This window comes from Carassius gibelio, chromosome A20 (genome assembly GCF_023724105.1).
Source record: "Carassius gibelio isolate Cgi1373 ecotype wild population from Czech Republic chromosome A20, carGib1.2-hapl.c, whole genome shotgun sequence".
Lineage (NCBI taxonomy): Eukaryota > Metazoa > Chordata > Actinopteri > Cypriniformes > Cyprinidae > Carassius > Carassius gibelio.
Window position 1 is genome coordinate 16,275,346 of NC_068390.1, and position 25,212 is coordinate 16,300,557.

The following is a 25,212-nucleotide window of genomic DNA, read 5'->3' on the forward strand; positions in this document are numbered from 1 at the left end:
ATGTGACAATCTTCTTTTGTACACTCTTATCATTTGTCTATGTAAGGTAAGCTGAAATGGGGCAAACATGTCATATAATACATTTTATATAATATACAAATGCATCATACATAATGATTTATCTATACATTGTTAACTACTGATTTCATATACAAAGGATGAACGAATAAATGTGTGTTAATTTCTCCTTTTCGGACATCGAGGGGTTAAATCATGAGCCGTGAAGGCGTGCGAATGACGTCATCCAGTAGATGGCGCTGTGTTCCTTTGGTCCGGATTTACACTCGCTTAAAAAACAACAACAGAGCAGTTCATACAGGAATAAGCAACAGCGCACCTCAAAACTCCGAGCTGTCGCCATTTACCTGTAACTTTTTCAGGGATATCGGTTTTTATTCAACTTGAGTCCATCTGTGTCGTTATATGTAAGTGTTACGGGAGAATCCAATCGTTCTTTAGTGAAGAACGCGAATATCCGGGAGTGTAACATTAGCATCCGCGGCTATCTGACCCAACGCATCAAATCTGACAACCAGTAATATTTGTCTTTCTTTTTAAGCTGACTTTAATAGCCGGCAAGTTTTGATGTTTTGCTTATTTTATTTAACATTTACCCTATTGTCCAAGGAAGCCTATTTCTCGGATATAATCGCCGAGGCCGCGGAGCTGCGCTGATAGCTTCTCACTCACGAGTCGGCAAAGGGGAAATTGAACAGTCATTTCAGGTCCTGGACTTTCTATGGACCACTAACTCTCCCCTCGACAGCTATACCCCATACACGGACTCATATTGTTTGAGGAATTTATATTTTTCTTATCGTCGGAGGATTTTCCTCCTCCGTGTCTCCAGCAGCTGCCGCCGACTAACGCTATCTGCTTCCGGCGAGCTGGCGACGCCGCTCATCACAGGACACACACAAGTATGTATGTGTATATATATATATATATATATATTTTTTTTTATATATATATTAGTAAGGTGGGATAGTCTGCTGTAGTCTGTTTGAATGTTTGAGCATAAACCGAGGCCTTGGTTGAATTGAGGACATGACTGTGAGGAGAGAGAAACCGATGTAAACACAAGCAGCGTGTCTGCTCATGCCTCAGCGATTGTTACGGTCTTCGGGTCTTGTACAGTTTTAGAGGTCTAATGATCTTAGTTTTACGTAAAACTGACACCGTGACACCAAGTTGACAGTTTAAGAGCTGATTCAGTTTAGTATCTGCTGTTTAGATTTATCTTTAATTTGTAGGTCTTTATTTTAGTGTTTCAGAGTGAATGTGTTTTGCTGGTTCCCTTTCGTTTAAGATTTAAGCTCATTCAAAATCTATAGTTTACATGTCATGTCATATAACAGTTAATCTGAAGAGTGTAATTTAAGTTAAATGGCTCACTTGTATTTTGTTTAGTCCTCTTCATAAATTTTCAGGGCTCCTACAATCTTACAAGACAATCAGGAAAATCAACAAAACAATAAAAAGTAACAGAAATGTACAAATTAAATAAATATTTTAATAGCTGTCTTTGTAATTACAATCTCTTCAAAATATATGTTTTCAAATCCAAAGGTCATGGAAAATAATTGGTCAAAAGATGTAGAAATTAATTGAATTTGGCTGAAGGAGGGGGAAAAAAACTCTTGACTGAATTAATATTTGAAGCTGTGACAATGTAACTCATGTGTTAAAGGCTATATTTAACAGTTTATACTCTTTTGCAGCTCTCTGCCTCCTGCCCTTGAGGTGTGAGTCAGCCAGTTTTATTTTCCTGTGGCCGTTCAGGACAGCACTGTCAGTTTTCAGTCAGTGATGTCAGAAGAAGGAAAGCAGAGCACCGCACCTGCCCCTCCATCCACTATGGACACGAAGTCTGAGTCCACAGCCTCGCCACCAACCGGCCAGGGGGTTTCATCTGTGTCTCCTCCGGTGTCCACCGTAACACAGCCGGCGCCGCCTGCAACTGAGGATGAGGAGGAGGAGAGCGAAGATGAATCTGAGATTCTGGAGGAAAGTCCCTGTGGACGTTGGCAGAAACGGAGAGAAGAGGTACATTCCAAGTTTTATCAGCAGCTTCGTGAAAAGAATGGACCAAAATTTAAGCCATTATTCACTGATAATGTTCTCCTCTGCTAGATGAAGACTCATTTTCATTTTTGACAGGTTAACCAGCGCAACGTCCCAGGTATCGACAATGCTTATCTTGCCATGGACACGGAGGAAGGTGTGGAGGTGGTGTGGAATGAGGTCATGTTTTCTGAACGAAAGAACTTCAAACTCCAAGAGGTGAAACTACTAACTGTGTGCCTGCTTTGTTTCTATGAGAAATATTTGCAGTGATGTGGGTAGTTGTGACGTATACTGACTTCTATCTGAAATAATGGCTGAAACTTAAATGGTATTCAACAAGGAAGAAATGTGGAGTATGACTTGATTTTGTGCATCAGAATGCAAGTATGCTTAAACATATCTTCATATCTGTTTTAACATGATCTAATAGCTTGCATAGCCTAAATAATGTCACTGTGTTGGAAAGTTGTTTCAGATGAAGTTTACATAAATTGTAATGTTTTAGCATGTTCCTGTGGCTCAAGTGGTAGAGTGTTGCATTAGAAGCGCAAGGTTGTTGGTTCGATTCCCAGGGAACGCATGTTAGGTAAAAAATGTTAGCCTGAATGCAATGTAAGTCACTTTGGATAAAAGCATCGGCTAAATGCATACATTTTATTTTAGTATATTAAACTCTTTACTCTGTTTTTGATAAAATTGTCTGATTTGCTGAGATTTTATTAAAAAAAAAAACTTTTATAAGGAACATGCAGGGTCAGTTCTGATTTCATGTTGACTTTAAGAGATCTTAGTTGTTTGTTACTGGTATGAATGAATTGAGAGTTTGCTGTTAGATACAGAAAACACTTAATTTCAAATATCCTGTTAAACCTTTATTTATTTAAACGTGATGGAAACAATCGGTGAGTGTTCTGATGTGAAAGCTCACTGCTGATTATTATCTCCATAGCCACAGATTCGACTGGACTGCTTCCTCTGTTCTTCCTTAATAGCATGTTAAGCTGTGAATTAACAACAATGAGTATTTTACTACGAGAGTTAGGACAGATTGATTGCTTCACAGAATGAGTGTGCTTGCCTTCATTTCTTATGTGTAAGCTCCTTACATAAAGTAGTCTGTCCTGTTTGCTGCCAAGCCTTTAAAGAAACCGCATTATCACTCTGAGCTTTCAGCTACTTATGAAAAGAATTGTTAGAAAAGCATTCTTTGGTGATGGGTTTTATCTCTTAAGTGTTGAAATATTAAAAAGGTAATTCTGCTCTTTTTAATATTGCATACTTCACTCTGTCATTGCCTGTAAGCGTTTTTAATCAAACCCGATTCATTAATGCCTGGCATAGATTCGTGAAGAGCCATCTGTTTGGCCCGTCCACATACTGCGCTCCACTCTGCTTGGCAGACACTCATCCTGGAATTCAAGAAGTCATTTTAGAAGTTGCATTTTGACAGGCTTTGCTGTCTACACTGCTGATTGCCTTTCCCATAAGCACATGTGACTAGTTTTTCCCTTGATCGTTTAAATTATTTTGTTGCTTGCATAATAAAATAATAATGTTAAAGTTCTATATTTTATTATAATATCCTGTTCCTCTAAAAATCGAAATGTTGTGTTACGTATTTCTGACAAACATCTGCCTTGAGGTTAAATTAATCTACTTTTCTTTTTATATTTCTCAGGAAAAAGTGAAAGCGGTGTTTGATAACCTCATCCAGCTGGAACATTTAAATATTGTAAAGTTTCACAAGTACTGGGCAGATGTGAAGGAGAACAGAGCCAGGGTATGAAACGCGACAACAAAAATATTAAACATGTCCCATTTTTGGAGTTTGATTTTTAATATAATTTTTTTGGGTCACCGCCTTCAGGTTATTTTCATCACAGAGTACATGTCTTCTGGAAGCCTGAAGCAGTTTCTAAAGAAGACAAAGAAGAATCACAAGACCATGAATGAAAAGGTAAGATTGCTGCTCTTTGTCTGTTCAGACAAGTAGACAAAACAGCTGTTTAAACATTATGCATTGCAGACTAATACATATCTTTTGTCTTAATTGACTTGCTTAAATGTTAGTATTGGTTGACTTTGCTTATCAGTACTGCCCAGATCAGAGTGATATTTTAGAGAGCGAATACTAGTTGCTAGTCTTTTTTAGGAGCAATATTACTAATGTCAAATATAGGACATCATTAAAACATGAAAAAATTCATTATTTACTTTATTTTAACATGCAGTAGGTCATATCAGTTAGCTTCATTTGTTTTATACTTTTAAGTGTTTTACATTTTTGTTGCATCCATTGCCTGTTTATCCTTTGCTTTTCTAATTGGTGCATCTTTGGATATTAGTAGTACTATTACTCATGTTTTAGTATTAGTTGGCATCAATAAAATAACCTGCTGTTGTATAATATCAGATGCAGACCTGTCTTCTCAGATGCCATTAACTGTTTCTGGGACTCTTCTAGGCATGGAAACGCTGGTGCACTCAGATATTATCTGCCTTAAGGTGTGTGTATTTCTCTCTCTCTCTTTTTTTTGTGTTCAAATACTCCAGATTTAACTGGATTATTTAACAGTTATAGCTGCCCATTTCTTTTAGTTTTGATTTTCCACTATAACTCTTGTGGAGAGCTCCTGTTACACTCACATTTCTCACCATTCTTCCTTCAGCTATCTGCATTCATGTGAACCTGCCATTATCCACGGGAACCTGACCTGTGACACCATTTTCATACAGCACAATGGACTCATTAAAATCGGCTCAGGTGGGCTAAATTACATTGAGTGTGACTTTTTAAATGTTACACATTTTATTATTTTTGCTGATGTTTCTATGTTTTGTTTTTCTGTAGTGGCCCCAGATACCATTAATAACCATGTAAAAACATATCGGGAGGAACAGAAGAGTTTGCACTTCTTTGCTCCAGAGTATGGAGGTAAAACTAGGTGTTAAAACTCATTCTACTGTTTTGTTTCAGTGTGCTTGTTACATAAAAAATGACCCTGTACAATTTGTCCTTTTCTAACATCCACTTCAGCTGTTGCCAGTGTCACTACAGCTGTGGACATCTATTCCTTTGGAATGTGCGCCTTAGAGGTGAGTGTTGTTGAGGATCATACATCAGGATATCAGACTGACCAGAACAAGTGATTCAAGTTTCCTCCAACTGTTTTAGATGGCTGTGCTTGAAATCCAAAGTAACGGAGAGTCCTCATATGTGTCACAAGAAGCCATTAATAGTGCCATCCAGTCTCTGGAGGACCCACTGCAGAGAGTGAGTATTGATTTTCAGGACTTGATTTGCATTCAAAGATCAAAGCCCTACTGTTTAAATGGGTCCAGTAAGATTTTAGAATTTTTGAAATGGGTCTCTTATGCTCAGCAAGGCTGCATTTAAAAATAGTAATATTGTGAAATAACTACTTCTCTATTAAAAAAAAAATTCAGCAGCCATTGTCTTCAGTGTCAAATGATCAGAAGTTATTCAAAAAAGTCATTCAATATGCTGATTTGCAACTCAAGAAACATTTATTATCGCTATTAAAAAGCACTAAAACACCACACCTGACCACCTGAAATGGTTGGAACCCCCCACCCCCTAAAAAAAAAAAAATTCATAAAAAAAATAGTTATTGGGTATTTATTTTTTTTCCCTCCCTTTCAGACATTATGGTTTAATATGATAACTGTTATTTGTTCACCACACCCCCGACTGGTTACGGTCTATAAAAGCCAATCAACTTTTCAGCATAATAATGTTATCGTGATGTGAAGTGTCATGTTTCTCTCTATATGTGTGTGTGTGTGTGTTTTAGGAGTTTATTCAGAAGTGTCTAGAGGTGGACCCCATTAAGAGGCCCACAGCCAGAGAGCTGCTTTTCCATCAAGCTCTGTTTGAAGTGCCTCTTTTGAAACTATTGGCTGCACACTGTATCGTCAGTCACCAGCGTGAGTCATGAGCTAATCTCATTATCATTCAGACATTTTCAGTTCATGTCAGCTTAATGGATGGAATACAATGAAACTAAACCCACTGAAACCATTTTCCCTTTGGCTTCTAGACATGATCCCTGAAAACGCATTAGAGGAAATTACCAAGAATATGGACCCCAACCAGGTCATATTGGAAAGGAAAGAGGTCCAACTAAAGTGAGTCTCCTTATGTGATTCATTTGTGCCTTGTTCTTGGTTTTAGGATTCAAATAAGCTTTCATTCCACTTAAATGGATTCTTTAATCATGTCTCTTTTCCCATCAGACTTTCACAGTTTCCTGCTTTGGAGCTTGACAAGTTTCTTGAAGATGTGAGGTGAGCTAAAAAAATATAATCAACTAATAATTTATATTATTAATCATCTAATCAAAAAAAGAATTTGGGTTAGATTCAAATGTTAAGACAGCAGTCACAATGTTCAAACTAGCATAAATGTTATGTTTTTGTTGAACGTTTTGTAGGAATGGGATCTATCCAATGACTGCCTTCGGCATGCCCTGCCCACAGCAGCCTCAGCAAGAGGCTGTCAAGTCCCCCATCGTGCCACCCTCTGTCAAAACACCTACGCCTGAGCCTGCAGAGCTGGAGACCAGGAAGGTGAGAAATGGGCTGATTTAAGACACCGCTGTAGATCAGACTTTCTCTGTGTGGCGTATTGCGGCTTCCCTCTCAGATAAATGGTGATGAGTGGTTACATTCAAAGTCAACAGGATTTGCAGTCATTTAGCAACATATGTTTGTGTTAAAAACAATCGTTCTCCTTTAAGGTTGTACAAATGCAGTGCAACATTGAGCCTGTGGAGGAAGGAGCAAAACATCATGTAAGGATATTTACTGTTTATTGTTGTAATGACGTTGAAGTTCGATGATAATTCTGTGTTTATAACTCCTCTCTGCTCTTTTAATAGCTGACCTTACTGCTAAAACTGGAAGATAAACTGAACCGACACTTGAGTTGTGATTTGGCACCAAGTGAGTACTTCATCAGGCCCCAAACACACTCTACACAAGCATGTAAACGCTTCTAGCTACACAGCTTGATTTCACATGCCGGTGTGTTCTGTGATGTGTCAGAATCAAGCACAAGGATGCCTTGCATTCTCAGCTCCAAGAGACGCAGCTATAATGGGCTTCAGCACAGACAGTTTTCTCTTTCAAGTCAAGTTGCTCAGAATCAAGAAGCTTGCAGAGTTTGTTCAACTTTTGACATGTTTATAGCTGAATGCACATCCGGTTTAATCCAACACTGATATTTGTACCACCACATGAATGCAAGAATCTGTTAAGAAAAAACAAAACAATTTACAATGACCATTTGCATTCAACCAAATTTGTGTACCTGCGTAATATGTTTCTGTTCTAATGATTTTGTTTCAGTTCTTATTTGTGAATTATAAAACAATTGTGTTACTTAAACACGCAGATGCAGAAATATAGAAAAGTGAACTCTTTTTACATATGGCACTTTTCCACCAGCAGCATGTTGACTTATTGCAGCAACGGAGCATTGCCGAAACGTAAGAATGGTGTTCTCTGTGTGTTTTAGATGAGAATGTACACGAGTTGGCCGTGGAACTGGTCCAGCTTGGCTTCATTAGTGAGGTAAGATGTTCCACTCAAGATTTAATATAAACTATCATTCTTTTTTGAAAGAAAATACTTTCCTTTCTTTCTCTTCATAAAAAAGTATCACATTTCATATCACCACAATAATATTAAGGTGCACAACTATTTTCAACAGTAATAAGAAGAAATGTTTTTTGAGCACCAAATCAGCATATGAGAATATTTTTACATGATGCTTCAGAAATCAGTTTAAAATTTTATTCAAATAAAAAGCTAAATTGAAATGTTTTCATACTGTACTGTACTTTTGATCAATAATTGCATACTTAGTGAGCATAAAAAACTTTCCCAAAACAATAAAAACGTTACAGAACCCACCTGAGTTTAATGTCATCACTGACTGAAATTCTCTTAGATTATGAATTTGAATAGGCTTGAGCTGAACTCATCTGTCACAGGGCAGATTTAAAGATAAAGGAGTATGAAAATCGATATATCAATCAAGCAACCCCCCCCCCCCCCCCGTTTCATTGTTGGCATGGTTACTGTGTTTAGTTAGGATTGTTGAGATCACGTAATGTTCTGTACATTTATTTATTTTTATTTTTTAATTTTTTTAACATTTGTCACCAGGTTCAAATGCTCAAAGCATTAGTGCCAGCATTCATAATAAAATGTTTCCAATCAATAATCCAGTTGCTTGAGGAAATGCTTGGAACCGCTTTGGCTGATTCTTGGAAGAGTAAGAAAGGAGCAAGGACAAACAGTGTGAGCTAATCGAAAGAACAGAGTAGAGTCCATGGATCAAATTTACCCAAAAACCGACATTAAATTTTCTCTATTAATGCACAAACCAGGGCCAGACCTCTCACCGAGAATACCACAATAGAGCTTGGCACTATACGGCAGCTTTTCCATCTGCACTGCCATGGCTTTTTGTTAGGTAGTACCATTAAAACGATTTGATGCTGTTCACAGCCAGTTTTCTTCATTTAAAGTCCCCCCCGCCCCAGTCGTAATGAGAAGTCCGAGCTCTTTCTTGACTATAATCAAGGAATTCTCAGTTCATCCCATTGGTAATGTCATCTATTTTGGCACTTTTGTAAGAAATGCTGCCGTACCATCTGTGTAACTCCAGCATTTTCCCCTTTTCTTCTCTTTCAACCTGCACTGCACAATAGTTAATTCAGCTTTTTACATTCACTTTCTTTGCTCTTGTTCCTTTTGATTGCACTATTTGTTTGATTTTATATCAATTCCAATTCTATTTGATCTGCCTGAGATTTCAGTTGAGCTTTGCTGCAGCCCTTTTTAAGTTTCCTGTTAAGGATAAAGTTTTATTTAATTTTTTCTTCAGTTCCTGGTGCCACTTTGTTTGAAACAATTTTTCTCTTTTCTGGCTCTGTCAAGGGGGATCAGCCACGTCTCACTACTGTGCTGGAAGAGGCGTTCTCTAGATTCTACAGCCGGAACGGCTCGCTGAATCCTGTGACCGTTTCCTCGTAGCAGAGGGGCCAGTCTGCCTGCTCCTCTCCACCATCCTTCAGCTTCACGCACGGGACGGGACTCTAGCGCTTCATCACTTGTGCGTGCTTTGTTAGGAGGGATCAGAACGCCTCGAACTGAACCTCCGAAAGAAAAGCACCCCTGCGCTCTGTTCTTCACACCGCTTTTTTTTTAAGGTGGTGGAAAGTGTTGGCTGATGGTTCCTGTGTACATTTATTCTGTCAGTGTAGCAGTCTGCTTCTCTGTTTTAAAAGAAGGAAAAAATGACTCGTTATTATTTAAATCAGTATTACGAGCTGTATTTTGAGGCGTTTGCTTACAGTATGTGTGGGATCAGTTACTTCTGGTTTGCACTTTAGCAAATTCTTGTCTTTTTAGGGACATCACATGCATATTTCATGATCTTTTATTCACCCTTTCAATCATTCATTTATTCTTTTTTTATTATTGTAAGAGGAATGCATTAATGTGTTCTTTAGAAATAACCAAATAACATTGTCTTTGTATTTTTTAAGGCGCACATTAACTGTGTTTAACTTTGGTCTGCAATGCAAGATCTACGACAACTGTGAAAGCAAAGGGGTTCTCCAAGCATTGAAAAAAAGCAAACAGATTATTTATCTATATGCATATGGTCTGTTTTGAAGCGTGTTTCACTTTCATCATCATGGCTGTTTTTTTTTATTGTATTTTTTAGTACCTGTGAATGTATTCTGTAAGTTTTCATTTTAATGGCTTCTAAGAGAAGGGCACTTGATTTGACTGTTTTCCCTGTATTTGATACAGATATGAGTTTCAGTGTAAAGAAATGTTCGCCAGTGCACCTGATGTATTAAAATGTGCCTTCAGCAGACACAATCCATGTTCAGAAGACCCGTAGACTGACAAACACATTGTATGATTCCTTTTTTTTATTGTGCAGATCCTGTAGTGGTGTTTTCCTTCTCAGCTGGTCTGCATGATAATATACTGTTACAATTTTTTGGTATATTTACAGTATATTAAAACTCCTAGGGTTGCTGGTGGTGCGTTTGTTGGGCAGCATAATTTGGGGCGAGTTTGCACTGATTTGTTTTATGTTGATGGCAATAAATTTCATATTCACCTTGATGGTACATCAACATCATGTTGGCTAGTTTGAAATTATGCATGAAATGTGGTTTTAACAACTGAAATGTGCAATTTGACGGGAATGTAAATGATTTCAGATAAACTAAAATGCACTCAATATTGTGTTTTTTTTTTCAGTGCAGAGCAGTAGTAACAAATTGAAACAATGTTAAATGGATGATTAATTCTGTGATCATTTTGAAAGAAGCAACAGACTTGTATCAAGCGCTCTCTCAGTTTGGTCTGTTTAACAGGCTGAAAATATGGCTCAGAATCATTTTGAGGTGTCTATTTTATCTCATGCAAAACATTCAGAAACCCATAACTGCTTTTACTCTGTTGACCCTCTAGCTTTTAAAATTCACACCATTTATTGATATAAAGAAGAGATACGGAGTTTTTTCATTCTTTGTTTCATTTCATCTCCTAAGGACAATATTAAAAGAAACCGTTCACCTAAAAAGCGAAATCCTGTCGTTATTTATTATTGCATGTGTCATTCTAAATCTAAACCCATATGACTTATTTTTCTCTGTAGAATACATATACTGTATATAATTTATTTGTTGTCATTTTTTTAAGGAAGTTTTAAACTCTTTTTGTCCAGATAATACAGTTAGTGGGGTCCAAAAATGACACTGGACCCCACTGACTTTCACTTAATAGGTTTGGTAAAAAAAAAAAAAATGGGTGAGTAAATGATGGCAGACCTTTAATTTTTGGGTGAGTGCCTTAAAGTCTCTTGTGGAAAAGAATGCAAGATTATCATTGAAAATGACTTTATTATTACTTCCAGAATTATTGGAAGAAAACAGCCCTTGCACAAATGCACAATTAGACATCAAAATCTTTTTTTTTTTTTTTTTTTTCAAAGCAATCATTTTACATAAATTGGCATGCAGACCAACGAGAAGAATTACAAAATTAAACCATTATCTCATCTTGGTTTAGGAAAAAAAGCAAACAAAAAAAGTATGTCAAGCCAGAAAAATAAACTTCTCATAAAAATTATCCCATTGATACATAAAAAAGTCAACATTTTCAGAAACATGAAAACCTACAAACATTTTTTTGGGGTGTTGATCACTTCTGTTATACCGTGTGTAATGTAAAAAGAATACAAAACGGTACAAAGCACTCAAATATTCACATACTGACTTATGTTTGATATTGGCTTGTTATATAAATTGAATTCACATAAATAATGAGGCACAGAATGACCAAGTGAGGCATTGGCCTGTTATTGGCATGGCTGAAGAAAAGCCTCTTCATTTTAAACCCAACACAGGATATCTTATCCTCACAATGAACTGTGCTTCTCATCAAGTTCACACTTTTCATTAGACTGCAATCTTGCCATTGATGCAGTTTCCAATGGTTTGCTCAGCATTCGATGGTCATCCGCTGGTCAGCAATGTATTTACAGTCAACTTCGATTTCATCTGGAATGAATCTCAAAGCAAGGTCACCTATAAGCGGCCTCAGTGTCTCTGCTGAAATCAGTAAACACAGCTGAAGACTCACCAGAGGCTGTTGGCATTGTCAAAAGGCAAAGTTTTCAGGCAAACCTTGAAGCATAGATGTCCTCGTGTTTGGAATGTCAAGTCAAAACAATCCTTCAAAAGCCGTCCCGTCCGATTTGTCCTCGCTGGTCTTATTTCTTAAGACACTGGTACATGAGCGCTCTGGGATTCAGCATGTAGCGCTCAGAGTTGAAGAACTTGAGGTACTGAGGCATAGAGGACCTGGGGGCCATGTACGACATCCCTGGAGCCACGGCCATCGCTTCAGCAAGCTTCTGCTTCATTTCTTTGACTTCGTGGTCTTGTTTCAGAATTTTAACTGTGAAGAAAGACATTTGAGATATTAATATTGTGGCTGATAATGAGGATGATTTTATATTCATTTATAGTATGAAACTCTATATTCATTTTAACATCTGCTAAACATTTAAAGCTGCTGTAGGTAACTTTTGTAAAAATATATATTTTACATATTTGTTAAACCTGTCATTGTGTCCTGACAGTAGAATATGAGACAGATAATTTGTGAAAAAAATCAAGCTCCTCTGGCTCCTCCCAGTGGTCCTATTGCCATTTGCAGAAATTCATCCGCTCCCGGTAAGAAACAACCAATCAGAGCTGCGGTCCGTAACTTTGTTTGTGTTCAAAATGGAGAAAAAATTATATAATAATCGAGTACACCATGAATCCATTTTCCAAACCGTGTTTTTAGCTTGTCCTGAATCACTAGGGTGCACCTATAATAAGTGTTTATATTCGGACTATTTTAGATTGCTTCAGGGGTACCACGGCGGAGTAACCCAGTACCTTTGTGATTCTTCATAGACATAAACAGAGAGAAGTAGTTCCGGCTACGATGTTCTTCCGCAAGACGCAAGCAGTTCTGTTTATTAACCACTAGAGCGTCAAAAGTTACCTACCGCAGCTTTAACAGTGTTATTAAATTATCAGCGTTATTGAATTCTAAGATTAAGTGAGAAAAAAAGGGAAAAATAACCTTGCGCTATCTCCAGCTGTCTGCGTGCGTCTCCGAGCGCAGAGAAGAGGTCTAGCTTGAGACGGGTTTCTGCACTCAGGTTGTACTCTAGATGCTGAGCCTTGTCCTGCAAGGAGGAGAGAGCTGAGAGCAAAGCGTCCGCTTCCTGCTCCGTGCATCTGTTCCTCTGGAGGGTCTGGGAGGAGCAGGAGAACATTGCATGCATGAGACAGGAACACTGCAGAACAGTACAAAATAACGGTGATCGGAAAGATTTGAGGGATTGTGAATGATTCAGGTGAACATTTCGATCCCATTTGTCGAGTTCCAAATAACTGGGCTTTCAGCCTTATAATGTTTAAAGGAATAGTTCAGCCAAAAATGAAACTTCTGTCATCATTTACTCACCCTCACGTTGTTGTTGAGTCTGAAGTGTGTCATTTTTTGTGATATTAAAATAGTTACTTTACTTTCAGACAATGTTCTTAATTTGATGAAATGCATTATTTATGCACATTCTACTAGCAAAGTAGTTTCTGTAAAATGGCTTCTGCCAATTTTTGTCAAATTTGACAGTGTTCCTGCTCCAGGGGTATTATGGGATAGCAAAGTGTCCAGTGGTTGTACAATTAAGAATTTATGTGAGTTTTAATTAATTAATTAATTTTTCACAAACTATTTAATATATTCTGGACTTTTGGGCATCCAACTAATTTGGTATTTGATAGAGTAACCAGGGATTTATTATTTTTGCAATTCCTTTTGTTGCTACTTAGAGGCAAAGAAATTACACAGTTTATCTTTAAAGCATCTGTATTCAGTTTTGTGCGTTTTCCAGAGTTTGGAGCCCACTACCATTAAGTGGATAGAGTTTACTGTCATAAATATAGCCTTACATGTTTATTTGTTTCGGTTGTAAAGTAATCTGTCCTTTTTGGCGGAATTTCGTTTCCACTCACCAAACTCCAAGAACAGACATTTCAAGGTAAAAAAACAAAACAAAAAAAAACACGTACATACAGTTTGCTTAAATGTTTGTTTTCAGCTTAAGCCAGAGCCATTAAAGCATAATATACTGTTGTTAATTGTAATTTGTTTATGGCGAGCTATTATTTTTTTTTCCTAATTACCTAATTTTGTATACACAAATTTAGTTTAATAAATATCTGAGTCCAAGCAGAGTTTAATTATCTTGGGTCTTACTTGCATTAGGCTACTCTGTCAATTCCAAAAAAAAAAAAACATTGAAATGGAAATGCTTTCCAATGAGAGAGAAAAATCTTCAAAAGCTTGACTGATTTTCAAATATGATACAAAAATTCTCAGGTTGCACAATAGTTTCTGAAAGATTTGGATTCCGTTTTGGCATGGCTTATGTAGCAGATGGTAATAACAGCATTTAAACTGGGCAAGGAACAAGAAATAATGAAAAAACGAAACAAAACACAGAATCAGCATTCGGCATAGACACTTTCACCCACAAAAAAAAAAAGAAAGAAAAAGAGACACAGGCTGAACACCACAGACAGCAAGCTACCAGATCCACAAGTGTCATAACATGAAGAATATAAAACTATGAACCACAAACATCCAGCACAGTATGTAACTGAACAGATCTACAAACCGCATTCTTTACCTCCACTTCATTCTCTAGAGCTATCATTTGACTTTCTTTCTCCTGATACTCCAGGTGTAGCTGTTTGTACTCTGAGTCTAGATCTTTAGCTTTTTTCCTCAACATTTGAGTTTCACTGTGTTCTTGCCTATAGTGGATGGAAAAAATACAACATTTTACAAGTTTATTTTGTCATTGCTATTCTGCATTAAGAATTCTACTGCCAATTATAGCTATAATTAAAAAGCAGGACATCTAGGCCTAGTCTCAAAGACACAGATTAAACAAATCCAAACATTGACAAGATCAATGTAGGTATGCATTTGAATGTGTTTGCACGATTGCTTTATTACACAATTACCTGAGTGCTGCGCTTCGAAGTAAAAACGTTGCTTCATCAAATTTTTGGGTTCTGACTTCTGCCAGTTGTTTTTCTACTGCAACTCGAGCCTCTGTTTCCATTCGGATTTTCTTTTCCAGCAAGGACCAGTTTTGTTTGTCCTTCTGTCTGGATTTGGTAAGACACTGAATCCTGCACAGCAGAGCCATTTAAATGAACAGTGTTAGATTTTGTCAAGTTGCACATACTCCTAACATTCAAGAGATGTTTTCTATTTTAATATATTTGAAAGTTAATTCCTATGATAGCAAAGCTGACTGTTCAGCAGATGTTATTATTTTAGTCTTCAGTGTCGAATGATCCTTCAGAAATCCTTTTAATATGCTGATCTGCCGCTCAAGAAACAATTCTCATCATCAGTGTTAAAAACAATTGTGCTGCTTAATATTTTTTTTAAACTGATTTGTTTTATAGAATTAAGTTCAAAAGAACAGCATTTCTTTTTAAAATGGATTTTTTCCATAGCATTATAAATGTATTTGCTGTCTCTTTTGATCGATTATTATATTGATCTATTTATATATATAAATATATACAAAATTATTATAATTATTATTATAAGTGTTAGTGTTATCATAGAACATCCCAAAAACTGCCAACAGTTAGTAAGAAGCATGCATATGTTTGATATTTAAATGCAAGCATCAGTCAAACATCAAGCAGCACAGCATGACCTAACATCAACCCAGAGCTTTAATGCCAAGACCAACAGGAAGCGATCAGAGGACTCACTTGTTTTGCAGCAGTTCATTTGCATGTCTGAGCAGAGAGACTTCAGGGCGCAGACTGTGTTCACTGTTGGTCAGATTACAAATGTGACTGCGCAGCTCTTGCTCGCTCTGTCTGCTCGCCTGCAGCTCTCCCTTCAGCTTCCTCATTTCTTGTTCCAGCCTGTGGAGCAGATGGAGATCACAGTGCAAATGTACTTGAAAAGTAACCATCCTCCACAGTCCAGCAAACGTATTAATTTTGAGCTGAATCATTCAGCACTTATAGAAATGAAATAACATAAACATACTTCAGCATCTGCTCAGCGTGTGGGTTCGGAGGACTCGGGGGGATGTTTGACGAGCACCTTTCAGCAGGGTCCCCTGTTGTGTTGATGGCTTTGGGGGCTTTCTGCCTCTTCTCCCCTTTGCTGTTAGGGATATTCACTGAACCTCGATGCACTTTAGGCAAGGAGCTCTTGGAAGGTTTTTGAGCTTTGCTGCTCTGATCCTCCTGAGGTAGGTTTTCAGTCATTTCTAGCATGGATGCAGAGTCCAAATGAAGTTCCCCTCCACGGTGCTTGAGTCCTGGGGTTTGTTGACTTATATCTCTTTCGGGTCTCACAGGAAGTCTGTGGATTTGAAGGCAGTCTTCCATGGTTTGTTTGTCCTCTGAGGTGATGGAATTGGATGGACACTGGTATTGCATCGGCCTAGATTTGGCCACCTTATATTTGGGATCTGTATAAAGACAATTTTACATTTGTGAGATTCATCACTTTTTCTTCTTTTTTTAATGTACTTCATACTTTGAATTAGATTAGATTACTAAATTGAATTGCAAATTATGTCACGATTATTTGAGCAATATTAAACTATTGAACTTTTTAGAAAGACATCTTGAAAATAGCTACATATTATATGATACTGTAAAATACATTAAACATACCTTCCACCCACAATTTTGGGTACAGGTGGGTGGCAGGAGGTAGGGATTGTTGCAGGAGATCCATGTGGACATCGTTCTCGCTCTGAACTGATTTCTGAGGGCGCAGCTTAAACATACTGGAGAAGTAGCATGTTGCATCAAATCCCATGTACACTAATGGATAACCAATGCTGGAAGAAATTATTATACCATGTGTTACATTACAGTACGAAACACTGCTGGTAAAATTGTTGTTTATTTAAAACCCCATATTACATTCAGCTCTAAAATAAATTGGCAATCAGAACCTACCAGTGTGCAGCAAATAGATGGGACAGATTTGCATTAGGGCTTTTCAGGTCCCGCAACCGTAGAGAGGCCTCCATATACACTAACAGTATCCATAATGTCACAGATGACATACAGATTCCCTTTTCTGCAAATAAATAAATAAATGATGTGTGTATAAAATGGAAAGTAACACACTCTATTTAACTGATATACCATGCACACTATGTATGTGTAAATAAATGTATATAATGTTTATATCCCTAATAGCCTAACAGGGGCACAATGACTCCTGTAAGTGATAATGAAATGGCAATTAGATTATAGGGCTCACCTGTATGCCACATATAGTTGAGTAAGACATATGTGCTGGCTGCAAAAAACAGCCAGTGTAAGGGTACAAAAATTAAACAGAATAAGTCCAGGGTAAATGCCGCACACACAAAAACCACACAGATGGCCTGTTAAAGAAAAGCAGAGGTTAATTTGTTTAATATAAATGTTTTAAATGGTCATTTGAAATTCAAATAAATGCAGGAACAACACGATATAAATAAAAAAAGAAATGGGAATAAGAACATTCATTTGTAATTATAGATCAGGGTTTGTTATTATTTTTAAAATTAAACAATAATTAAACAATACAATTGAAAAAAAAAAAAAAAAGCCTACCAGTCCATGACAGTGGAATGTGGTGTAGACTGTCCCCAGAAACAGCCAACATGGCCACAGGTATTCTAGTCTGAACTCCAGAATAAAGTCAGCTAACAGCACCAGCATCCAGACGATCATCAACTTCAGAACAGAGTAGGCGCTGAAAACAGGACATTTCAAATGACTTACCATTAGAATCTTTTTTTTTTTTTTTTTCTTTTGAAAAAATAAGAATCAGTTTTACAGATACAGGGTGTCACTTGAATTAATGTGAATTATTTTTAACTGAGTAGGGAAAAATAATACGACAATTTGATCACTATGAAATAGCTTTTTTCTAAAGTCAAATCAGACTGTCAAAACGGAAGTCCTTGTACAACTACAAAACTCGCCTTCTCTGTTTATACTTTTCATGTCACAACTTCATGTTGAAAGAATGACCAAAAATATGTTTCTGTATTTCAAAGGAAAAGGGAACCAACATATACGTGAGATGTAAAGGCACAGAAAACAATCTCTTGAAGACGTTACAGTCCATGTTTTGGTCGCACAATCCCATCGTGTTCCATTCCTTTGTTCGAGCTTTCTGCCTTCCACATCCCTTTGTGTTTGGTAACCACGGCAACATCTCATCTTCTGCATCAGCACCTAAACGTCGAATCTACAGTGTTGCCATGGCTATTTAAAGAACAAGAAACCGTTTCAGGACAAATCCGCGCACGTTCGTTTCACTATAAAGCGTGTAAACACAGCAGGCTTTTGTCCAGATCACTACACTAAGAGACGGGGTTAGTTCATAGTAGGCTACACTGCTGTGTGTTTACCTCCCTAGAAACACTAGTCTGGAATCAGCAAACCTGATCAAACTGAAAATGCACCAACAATTTACGAACACAGCTCTGAATCCTATCAAATATTAAATTAATTGAAAAATCAGCATAATTTACGGCATATTGTGCAGCAAAATAAGCCCAGTGAAAAATTGTATTACATAAACGGCATTCCTACGCGCATATTGTCTAGTCAGAGGCCCTTGTCAGTTTGTCTGTGTTTCCAGACGTTATATTCTCATGAAGAAATAACATGTAAGATGACGCTGCATCAAATAACATTAATAACAACTAGGTTTACTAATACCAGAACGTTAAATAAGTAAAATACTGAGTTCGGTTAATATGCAGCGCTAAATTCAATCGGAGGATATTTTCATTATCAAAATGTTTTGTTAGCAATATGGCCCGATTCACTGTTTTTATAAGAAATGTTATAGATTCGGCCTTGTATGCATCCATTAAATCACAGCGAGCATTAGCTCTGAACTGAGCCTTGATTTGTCATCATATCAGGAGATGCTGTTTATTTATTGTTTGCGTCAATCCGTTCAGCGCGCTATGAATAGCCAAGCGCGAGCCGTCCAGGTGAAAATGAATAAGAGCAATAACAAAACAACAAAGCAGCGCGCGGCGTCATACCTTTCGGAAATCTTCTCTGTGAGCTTAATCTTTTTCATTTTCCGTAGCCTGCCTATGTCCATGTAGCGTTTCTTCATATTATGGCTTCTGGTCCCTCTGGCTATTTAGTCCATTAAACAGGTAATTGTAGTAAGACTTGAGGTCTCATTTACAGTAACCTGAGCAGAAGCGCTTTGTGCGTTAGTGGAGGTGGATGTGCGCACGCTCGAGAACTTCACACACAACCCAGCGCCACGATGAGGTGCGTGCAAGTACATCTGCGCTGTTTGGACAACAAGGGACTCCGAAATGATGCAAATACATCGTGGCCACATAGATGCGCTATACATATACATACATACATACATACATATATATATATATATATAGTATGTTAGTGAGGCCAATTCTTAGTGAACTATTTAAATAATAAACAGCCATATCTCTATTTGCTTTGCTTTGATTAGGCTCACAACGGAGAGGACAGAAAGACAGACAAACAGACAGATAGATAGACCTGTATCATAGCCGTGTTAAGTAACTAAACAAACTGGATGTAAAGGCTCAATGTCTGACACAAAATAACACTTCCTCTTACTTCCACATGATGGTCTTCTTAGGAAACCAAAATAGAGGAAACATCACCTCATCTTTAGAAAGTGGTGTATAGACAGTCAGTTTTACTAGGTGAACTCCTAGGTACTTCCAAGAGTTCACCGCACCACTTTCCCTTCCTTAATCAAGGCCTGCTGGATATTTTGGAAATATACTGTGGTTCACTATTTTGTGGCTTCTTTTCCTCATTCCACAAGGTAAAGTCTTTCACCAATATTCTGATTACAGACACATCTCAATTGTCTGAATGACCCATCATACCCTTGTGCCATTTTGAGAACGTTTTTTATATTTTTTTTATTTGATGATTGTATATTATGCATACAAATCACACTGTCATCAACCATTTGCTTTCAGTTTGTATACAATTCCGAAGTGTTGGAAAAGAAATAAAACAATTTATTGTTTCTTTCTGCAGCTACAGCCATTTTCCATGCAAAAACATGTTTCATTGACCATACTGTCAAAACACAGCAAATATTCAAGTAGCTGTCTTTGAAACATAAGCAACATAAAGCACTTGAAAATTATAATTCTTTCAGATGAAAAATGTATGCAACACAATAATGATAACAGGCAACATCCTGGTACCCAGTCTTCTATACATTTCAGTTACTTCCGTTTGTGCGATTGTGCTGAAATAACCTCCACATCCATCTGCTTCCACAGATTGCAGGGTCTTCTGTCAGATTCAGACATTTATTTCTGGGTGATGGGGAATGAATTCTGGTCCATCAGTTCACCTACTCGCTCCTGGAGAATCTGCACGACTTCAGCTAGGATGAAAACGTGTGTGTCGTCCAAATCCTGGATAATAAATTTCTTCCCCAATGCAGATGTCTCGTCCAGATATAGAAGAAATTGCTTCATAGCTGGGTCACTGTTTGATATTTTAAAAGGAGAATCATAAATGATGGAGCACTGCAGCATGACTTTATTTTTAAGATTTAAAAAAATCATAATAATAATAATAGTTGTTAAACTTGATAGGTCCAAGGTGTCAGTTACAGATGGCACTGAAGAAATACTATAGTCAGTCAACCACGATTATTTTTTTAATTGTTTCCACAACTATGTAACACTTGTGGAAACTGCTCCATGAAGATTAAAACGGCTTTGACTACTGACCTCTTCATCTTTTGTAAGTGTATATGATTGCAAGTAGATTTTAAAAATTCATGTTTAATTCTAAGTTTTTAAATTTGAATCAGAAAAAAATAATTGTTAAGGAATACACCTTTAAATCGTTGTATTTAAAACTTACCATTCAATGAGAACTCCTTTTAAGACATTAACCATTTTGGACGGGATGGGTTAACAGTTCTGGTTCTTCAGTTAAAGCCTTAGTATCTACAAATGCAAAATTGTTCTGAACATTAGAAATAATAACAAAAAATTAGCAGGTTACCATGAATGTTTGTAATCTTTACAAACGTTTCACATACTGAGACGTATCTCCAAACATAAATACGAATCCTATAAAGACAGAAACCAGCGGTATGAAAAATGAAAGAAAATGAAAATAAACTCTTACATGATTTTTTGTGTTTATCTGTCAATTTGTTTTAATCCAAGTGTCCACCGTCTAATAACAATAGTCTTCCTCTACTACTGACAGACGTTTGATCTGTGCACTCTACTGCCCTCTGCTGGCCTGAAGCGCACTGCTGCTATGAAAAGAGAAAGCTATAGGATTTTAATACACAGGTGAATCACAATAAATTATAATGTCGTGGAAAAGTTCATTTATTTCAGTAATTCAACTCAAATTGTGACACTCGTGTATTTAATAAATTCAGTGCACACAGACTGAAGTAGTTTAAGTCTTTGGTTCTTTTAATTGTCATGATTTAGCTCACATTTAACATATCAGAGTACTACTTCATTAGACCAAAAAAATATAAAAACATTTTTTTAGTGAACTGTTGGCCTTATAGAAAGTATGCTAATTTACTGTACATTTACTCAATACTTGGTAGGGGCTCCTTTTGCTTTCATTACTGCCTCAATTCTGCGTGGCATGGAGGTGATCGGTTTGTGGCACTGCTGAGGTGGTTTGGAAGTTCAGGTTTCTCTGAGAGTGGCCTTCAGCTCATCTGCATTGTTTGGTCTCTTGTTTCTCATCCCTCTTGACAATAGCCCATAGATTCTCTCTGGGATTCAGGTCTGGTGAGTTTGCTGGCCAATCAAGCACACCAACACAAAGGTCATTTAACCAACTTTTGGTGTTTTGGCAGTGTAGGCAGGTGCCAAATCCTGCTGGAAAATTAAATCAGCATCTTAAAAAAGCTCGTCAGCAGTAGGAAGCATGAAGTGCTCCAAAATTTCTTGGTAAACGTGTGCAGTGACTTTGATTTTCAAAAAACACAAATGGACCAACACCAGCAGATGACATTGCACCCCAAATCATCACAGACTGTGGAAACTAAACACTGGACTTCAAGCAACTTGGGCTATGAGCTTCTCCACCCTTCCTCCAGACTCTAGGACCTTGGTTTCCAAATGAAATACAAAACTTGCTCTCATCTGAAAAGAGGACTTTAGACCACTTCATAACAGTCCAGTTCTTCTGCTCCTTAGCCCAGGTAAGACTCCTCTGACGTTGTCTGTGGTTCAGCAAATTCCTTGACATGTCTGTGTGTGGTGGCTGTTGATGCCTTGACCCCAGACAGTCCATTCCATGTGAAGTTCACTCAAATTCTTCAATGGATTTTGCTTGACAATCCTCATAAGGCTGCAGTTCTCTCATTGGCTGTGCATCTTTTTCCTTCCGCTCAACTTTCTGTTTAAATGCTTGGATACAGCACTCTGTGAACAGCACGCTTCTTTGGCAATGAATATTTGTGGCTTACTCTCCTCGTGGAGGGTGTTAATGATTGTCTTCTGGACAACAGTCAGATCAGCAGTCTTCCACATGATTGTGTAGCCTAGTGAACCAAACTGAGAGACCATTTTTAAGGCTCAGGAAAACTTTGCAGGTATTTTGAGTTGATTAGCTGATTGGCATGTCATCATATTCTAATTTGCTGAGATAGTAAATTCATGGGTTATTGTTAAATGTGATCACAATTAAAAGAACCAAAGTCTTAAACTAATTCAGTCTGTGTGCATGGAATTTATTGAATACACAAGATTCACAATTTGAGTTGAATTACTGAAATAAATGAACTTTTCCACAACATTCTAATTTATTGAGATGCACCTGTAATGTAAAGTTAGGATACACATCTTTATTAAGTGTGATAAAGATGTGGCAATAATTTTGTCTTGCACATACTCGGCATCAATATAAAAGTAGTATGGTCCTATGCAAGTACTACAATTCATCCATTATTACAAAAATAGTGGCATATTACAGCCAACATCAGTACCAATCTGTGTGTCTGAGGTAGGGATACAAAGAAGGCTGGTGAGTTAAGAAAAAAAGGCTAGTTTTCAGTTTCATCAAAGAAAAATAAATAATGTAAATAAAACTTACTTCCTACAAATGACTGACATTTTAAATATAATAAACTTGATACTCATTTCTATTTGTTATAGCTTCCAGTTAAAATAAATGGCAAAAAGTGCTCAAATGACTGAAATGAAATACAATACAAGGCAATGCTGAAGCGGGCATTAAAAGTTAAACCCAGAGGTTTTAACGAAAAGCATATTCATATTGGCAATAATAAAAAAACATGAAAAGAAAAATCCACTTGCAATGAACTTTTCATTCATAGTTAACACTATAGTTAAGAATGTAATGGTTGAATCCTCAAGAGGCAATGAAATGAAATGGCAAGAGACCGGATTTGGAGTGTGGACTTTAGAGTTCACTTAATACTCTGTCCTCCAAGAGCATCTTGAATAAACTGTAAAGTACGTTTATAAAGAAATGAGTCCTTTTTTTCTGGCTTGCAGATGTTGAGGTGATCAACATCCACCTGAATGAGGTCCCCAATACCCAGATCTGAAAAAGAAAAAGGAGAACTTGTGCTTTCTGATACCAGGTACCTAAAACTGCTCATTTTTTATGTAAGAACGATACATCATAATCCCGCTTGTTGTTCAATTATTCTGACCTACCTGCTGACTGAGAAGGAACTACCAATATTTTGAGCATCGGCCCAATGGAGGTTGGCAGAGTTTCTGCAAAGCTAAGGACCTTAAACTCTTGTTCCATTGTAATGTTCAGGAATTTTTCATTCAAGTCCCGTAATGCTGGAGAGTCTGAGTCGAAACAGATGAACAGAACAACGATTTGTAAATGAGATTAAGTATCAATCTGAATCTTATCAGGTGAAATTTATATATAAATATTTAGGAGGGATGACAGAAATCACATTATACCTCTACATAGTTCTTTTACTTCGATGGAGGGAAAAAGGAGATATCGGACATTGACAGAATACCCTGCCATAAACGTGCCGTGATGAGGAACGCTGTAGAACAGAATTCCCTTCGTGTTCTTGATCAGCGGACTGAGATCAGGATCTTTAGAGGCATCTAAGAGCATCTTTTTCACAAGTAAACCTGTGACACAAGTTATGAGTAAGAGTTACTCTAACAGTTATGTTATATATTTATCAGTTGAAATAGCAATTGCAAAATAATCTGTAAAAAACTGCTGTATTGCAAATAATTCAGACAGGTACACAATTATGATGGAGGTTGATTTACAAATATACTGTCATAGTTGGGTGCTGGTTATTTTAAGACCCATCATGGACTAACCTCCCATACTGTGGGCTACCCAGACCACAGGCCTTTCCCCTACACCTGCATCCTTCAATTTCCTCAGCAGTTCCTGACTCCTGTAGGCCAAGGACTTTCTGTACAGCACAAAAAGCAATGGAAAACATGGATATCGGGTATGCTAAATTGTGTTATATATATGTGCACATCTCTGTTTACATCTGACTGTTTACCTTTGGTTTTCAGCAGGACACTTTGCCTTCCAATCACTTAAATGGGTGTCATACTCAACAGACAGGATTCGGAGGTTTGGACAGTCTGCAGCCAACCATGACTGAAAAAAAAAGTAAAAAAAAAAAAAAGTTTAATTGCTGACTTTAGACTTCGCTCAGACTTTCAAAATAGCTCTGAGGCCCTGTCATGCCATTGTATTGCATATAATATTTGGGTGACTGTAAACTACTCATAAGTTTATTTAATTTTTTTTTAAATCTGACCTTGGGCCAGCATTCAGTGTAGTCCTCTCGAACCCCTTCCACCATGTCATCATCCGTCACGTCAAGATCCTTCTGGCGCCATGTTTTAAAAGCTGCCCCCAAGAGGCCATGCACGAAGAGAACATCAGCTTTGATTGGCTGGCTATAATATATAATATAAAGAATGGAAAACATGATTTATCCTCACTAAACAAAAGATATTTTCAGACACATTTGGCAAAGATGCATTAAATTGATAAAAAATGACAATGAAGACATTTCTAATGTTACAACAGATTTCAAATAAATGCTGTTCTTTTAAACTTTCTATTCATCAAAGAAACTAAAGTAAAAATGTATCACGGTTTCCCCAGCACAATTGTTTTGAACATTGATAAGATGTTTCTTGAGCAGGTAATCAGCATATCAGAATGATTTCTGAAGGATCATGTGACACTGAAGACCGGAGTAATGATTTGAATTGCCAATTCAGGAGTAAGTGAAACTTTAAAAATATGTTACCAAAATAAAATTCAGAATATCACAGTTTTTACTCTATTTCTTATGCAGACTGGGTAAGCATAAGAGGAAGTTCAAATAAGCATGCATACTTTGTGCGGCATTGTGGGTGCAATATGTAAACACCATCCTGGTACTTCT

The 25,212-nt window shown here is 37.2% G+C and overlaps 4 protein-coding genes across 7 annotated transcripts; 1 reads left to right on the plus strand and 3 right to left on the minus strand.

The window, feature by feature from the left end:
- Window positions 1–236: 236 nt before the first annotated feature.
- Window positions 237–10,705, plus strand: LOC127938381 (nuclear receptor-binding protein). 3 transcript variants are annotated; one of them, XM_052534968.1, is made up of 19 exons: window positions 237–535; window positions 628–920; window positions 1,722–2,046; window positions 2,161–2,283; window positions 3,746–3,847; window positions 3,935–4,024; window positions 4,532–4,572; window positions 4,737–4,831; window positions 4,919–5,002; window positions 5,105–5,163; window positions 5,243–5,341; window positions 5,883–6,015; window positions 6,129–6,216; window positions 6,325–6,375; window positions 6,522–6,657; window positions 6,828–6,881; window positions 6,969–7,032; window positions 7,607–7,662; window positions 9,037–10,705. In XM_052534968.1, the coding sequence occupies exons 3-19, from the start codon at window positions 1,810–1,812 to the stop codon at window positions 9,130–9,132; spliced, it is 1,608 nt and encodes a 535-aa protein (XP_052390928.1). In that variant the 5' UTR covers window positions 237–535; window positions 628–920; window positions 1,722–1,809; the 3' UTR covers window positions 9,133–10,705. The 3 variants fall into 3 exon arrangements, with proteins under 3 accessions (XP_052390928.1, XP_052390927.1, XP_052390926.1); XM_052534966.1 differs by having other exon boundaries at window positions 267–535; window positions 4,737–5,002; XM_052534967.1 differs by lacking the exon at window positions 628–920 and having other exon boundaries at window positions 262–425; window positions 4,737–5,002.
- Window positions 10,706–11,004: 299 nt separating this feature from the next.
- Window positions 11,005–19,081, minus strand: LOC127938379 (macoilin-like). Its single transcript, XM_052534964.1, has 11 exons — window positions 18,806–19,081; window positions 17,352–17,493; window positions 17,014–17,140; window positions 16,704–16,827; window positions 16,413–16,582; window positions 15,775–16,204; window positions 15,489–15,647; window positions 14,718–14,888; window positions 14,378–14,504; window positions 12,763–12,937; window positions 11,005–12,084 (listed from the first exon to the last, which is right to left on the minus strand). The coding sequence occupies exons 1-11, from the start codon at window positions 18,880–18,882 to the stop codon at window positions 11,897–11,899; spliced, it is 1,890 nt and encodes a 629-aa protein (XP_052390924.1). The 5' UTR covers window positions 18,883–19,081; the 3' UTR covers window positions 11,005–11,896.
- Window positions 19,082–19,668: 587 nt separating this feature from the next.
- LOC127938383 (general transcription factor IIH subunit 5) lies at window positions 19,669–21,136 on the minus strand. 2 transcript variants are annotated; one of them, XM_052534970.1, is made up of 3 exons: window positions 20,934–21,136; window positions 20,664–20,768; window positions 19,669–20,279 (listed from the first exon to the last, which is right to left on the minus strand). In XM_052534970.1, exons 2-3 carry the CDS (start codon window positions 20,696–20,698, stop codon window positions 20,099–20,101), a joined length of 216 nt encoding a protein of 71 aa, XP_052390930.1. In that variant the 5' UTR covers window positions 20,699–20,768; window positions 20,934–21,136; the 3' UTR covers window positions 19,669–20,098. The 2 variants fall into 2 exon arrangements, with proteins under 2 accessions (XP_052390930.1, XP_052390929.1); XM_052534969.1 differs by having other exon boundaries at window positions 20,664–20,749; window positions 20,934–21,132.
- Window positions 21,137–22,498: 1,362 nt separating this feature from the next.
- On the minus strand, window positions 22,499–25,206 carry LOC127938070 (protein SERAC1-like). The gene is made up of 7 exons (XM_052534463.1): window positions 25,164–25,206; window positions 24,574–24,715; window positions 24,310–24,410; window positions 24,116–24,213; window positions 23,732–23,914; window positions 23,468–23,611; window positions 22,499–23,351 (listed from the first exon to the last, which is right to left on the minus strand). The coding sequence occupies exons 2-7, from the start codon at window positions 24,616–24,618 to the stop codon at window positions 23,215–23,217; spliced, it is 708 nt and encodes a 235-aa protein (XP_052390423.1). The 5' UTR covers window positions 24,619–24,715; window positions 25,164–25,206; the 3' UTR covers window positions 22,499–23,214.
- Between the last annotated feature and the right edge of the window lie 6 nt (window positions 25,207–25,212).

Excerpts from the sequence above, each read along its gene's own strand:
- LOC127938379 (XM_052534964.1), bottom strand. The coding sequence starts at position 18,882 with ATGAAGAAACGCTACATGGACATAGGCAGGCTACGGAAAATGAAAAAG. Across the intron at positions 16,583-16,703 it reads CATCTATTTGCTGCACACTG|CATTGGTTATCCATTAGTGT; the intron begins GTAGGTTCTGAT and ends AATTTCTTCCAG. Across the intron at positions 15,648-15,774 it reads CACGCTGAGCAGATGCTGAA|GCTGGAACAAGAAATGAGGA; the intron begins GTATGTTTATGT and ends TCTGCTCCACAG.
- LOC127938383 (XM_052534970.1), bottom strand. The coding sequence starts at position 20,698 with ATGGTTAATGTCTTAAAAGGAGTTCTCATTGAATG. Across the intron at positions 20,280-20,663 it reads AAAGGAGTTCTCATTGAATG|TGACCCAGCTATGAAGCAAT; the intron begins GTAAGTTTTAAA and ends AATATCAAACAG.
- LOC127938381 (XM_052534967.1), top strand. The coding sequence starts at position 1,810 with ATGTCAGAAGAAGGAAAGCAGAGCACCGCACCTGCCCCTCCATCCACT. Across the intron at positions 5,164-5,242 it reads TTGGAATGTGCGCCTTAGAG|ATGGCTGTGCTTGAAATCCA; the intron begins GTGAGTGTTGTT and ends CAACTGTTTTAG. Across the intron at positions 6,882-6,968 it reads AGGAAGGAGCAAAACATCAT|CTGACCTTACTGCTAAAACT; the intron begins GTAAGGATATTT and ends CTCTTTTAATAG.
- LOC127938070 (XM_052534463.1), bottom strand. The coding sequence starts at position 24,618 with ATGGTGGAAGGGGTTCGAGAGGACTACACTGAATGCTGGCCCAAG. Across the intron at positions 24,411-24,573 it reads ACACTGAATGCTGGCCCAAG|TCATGGTTGGCTGCAGACTG; the intron begins GTCAGATTTAAA and ends TTTTTTTTTCAG. Across the intron at positions 23,612-23,731 it reads AGTAAAAGAACTATGTAGAG|ACTCTCCAGCATTACGGGAC; the intron begins GTATAATGTGAT and ends GTTTCGACTCAG.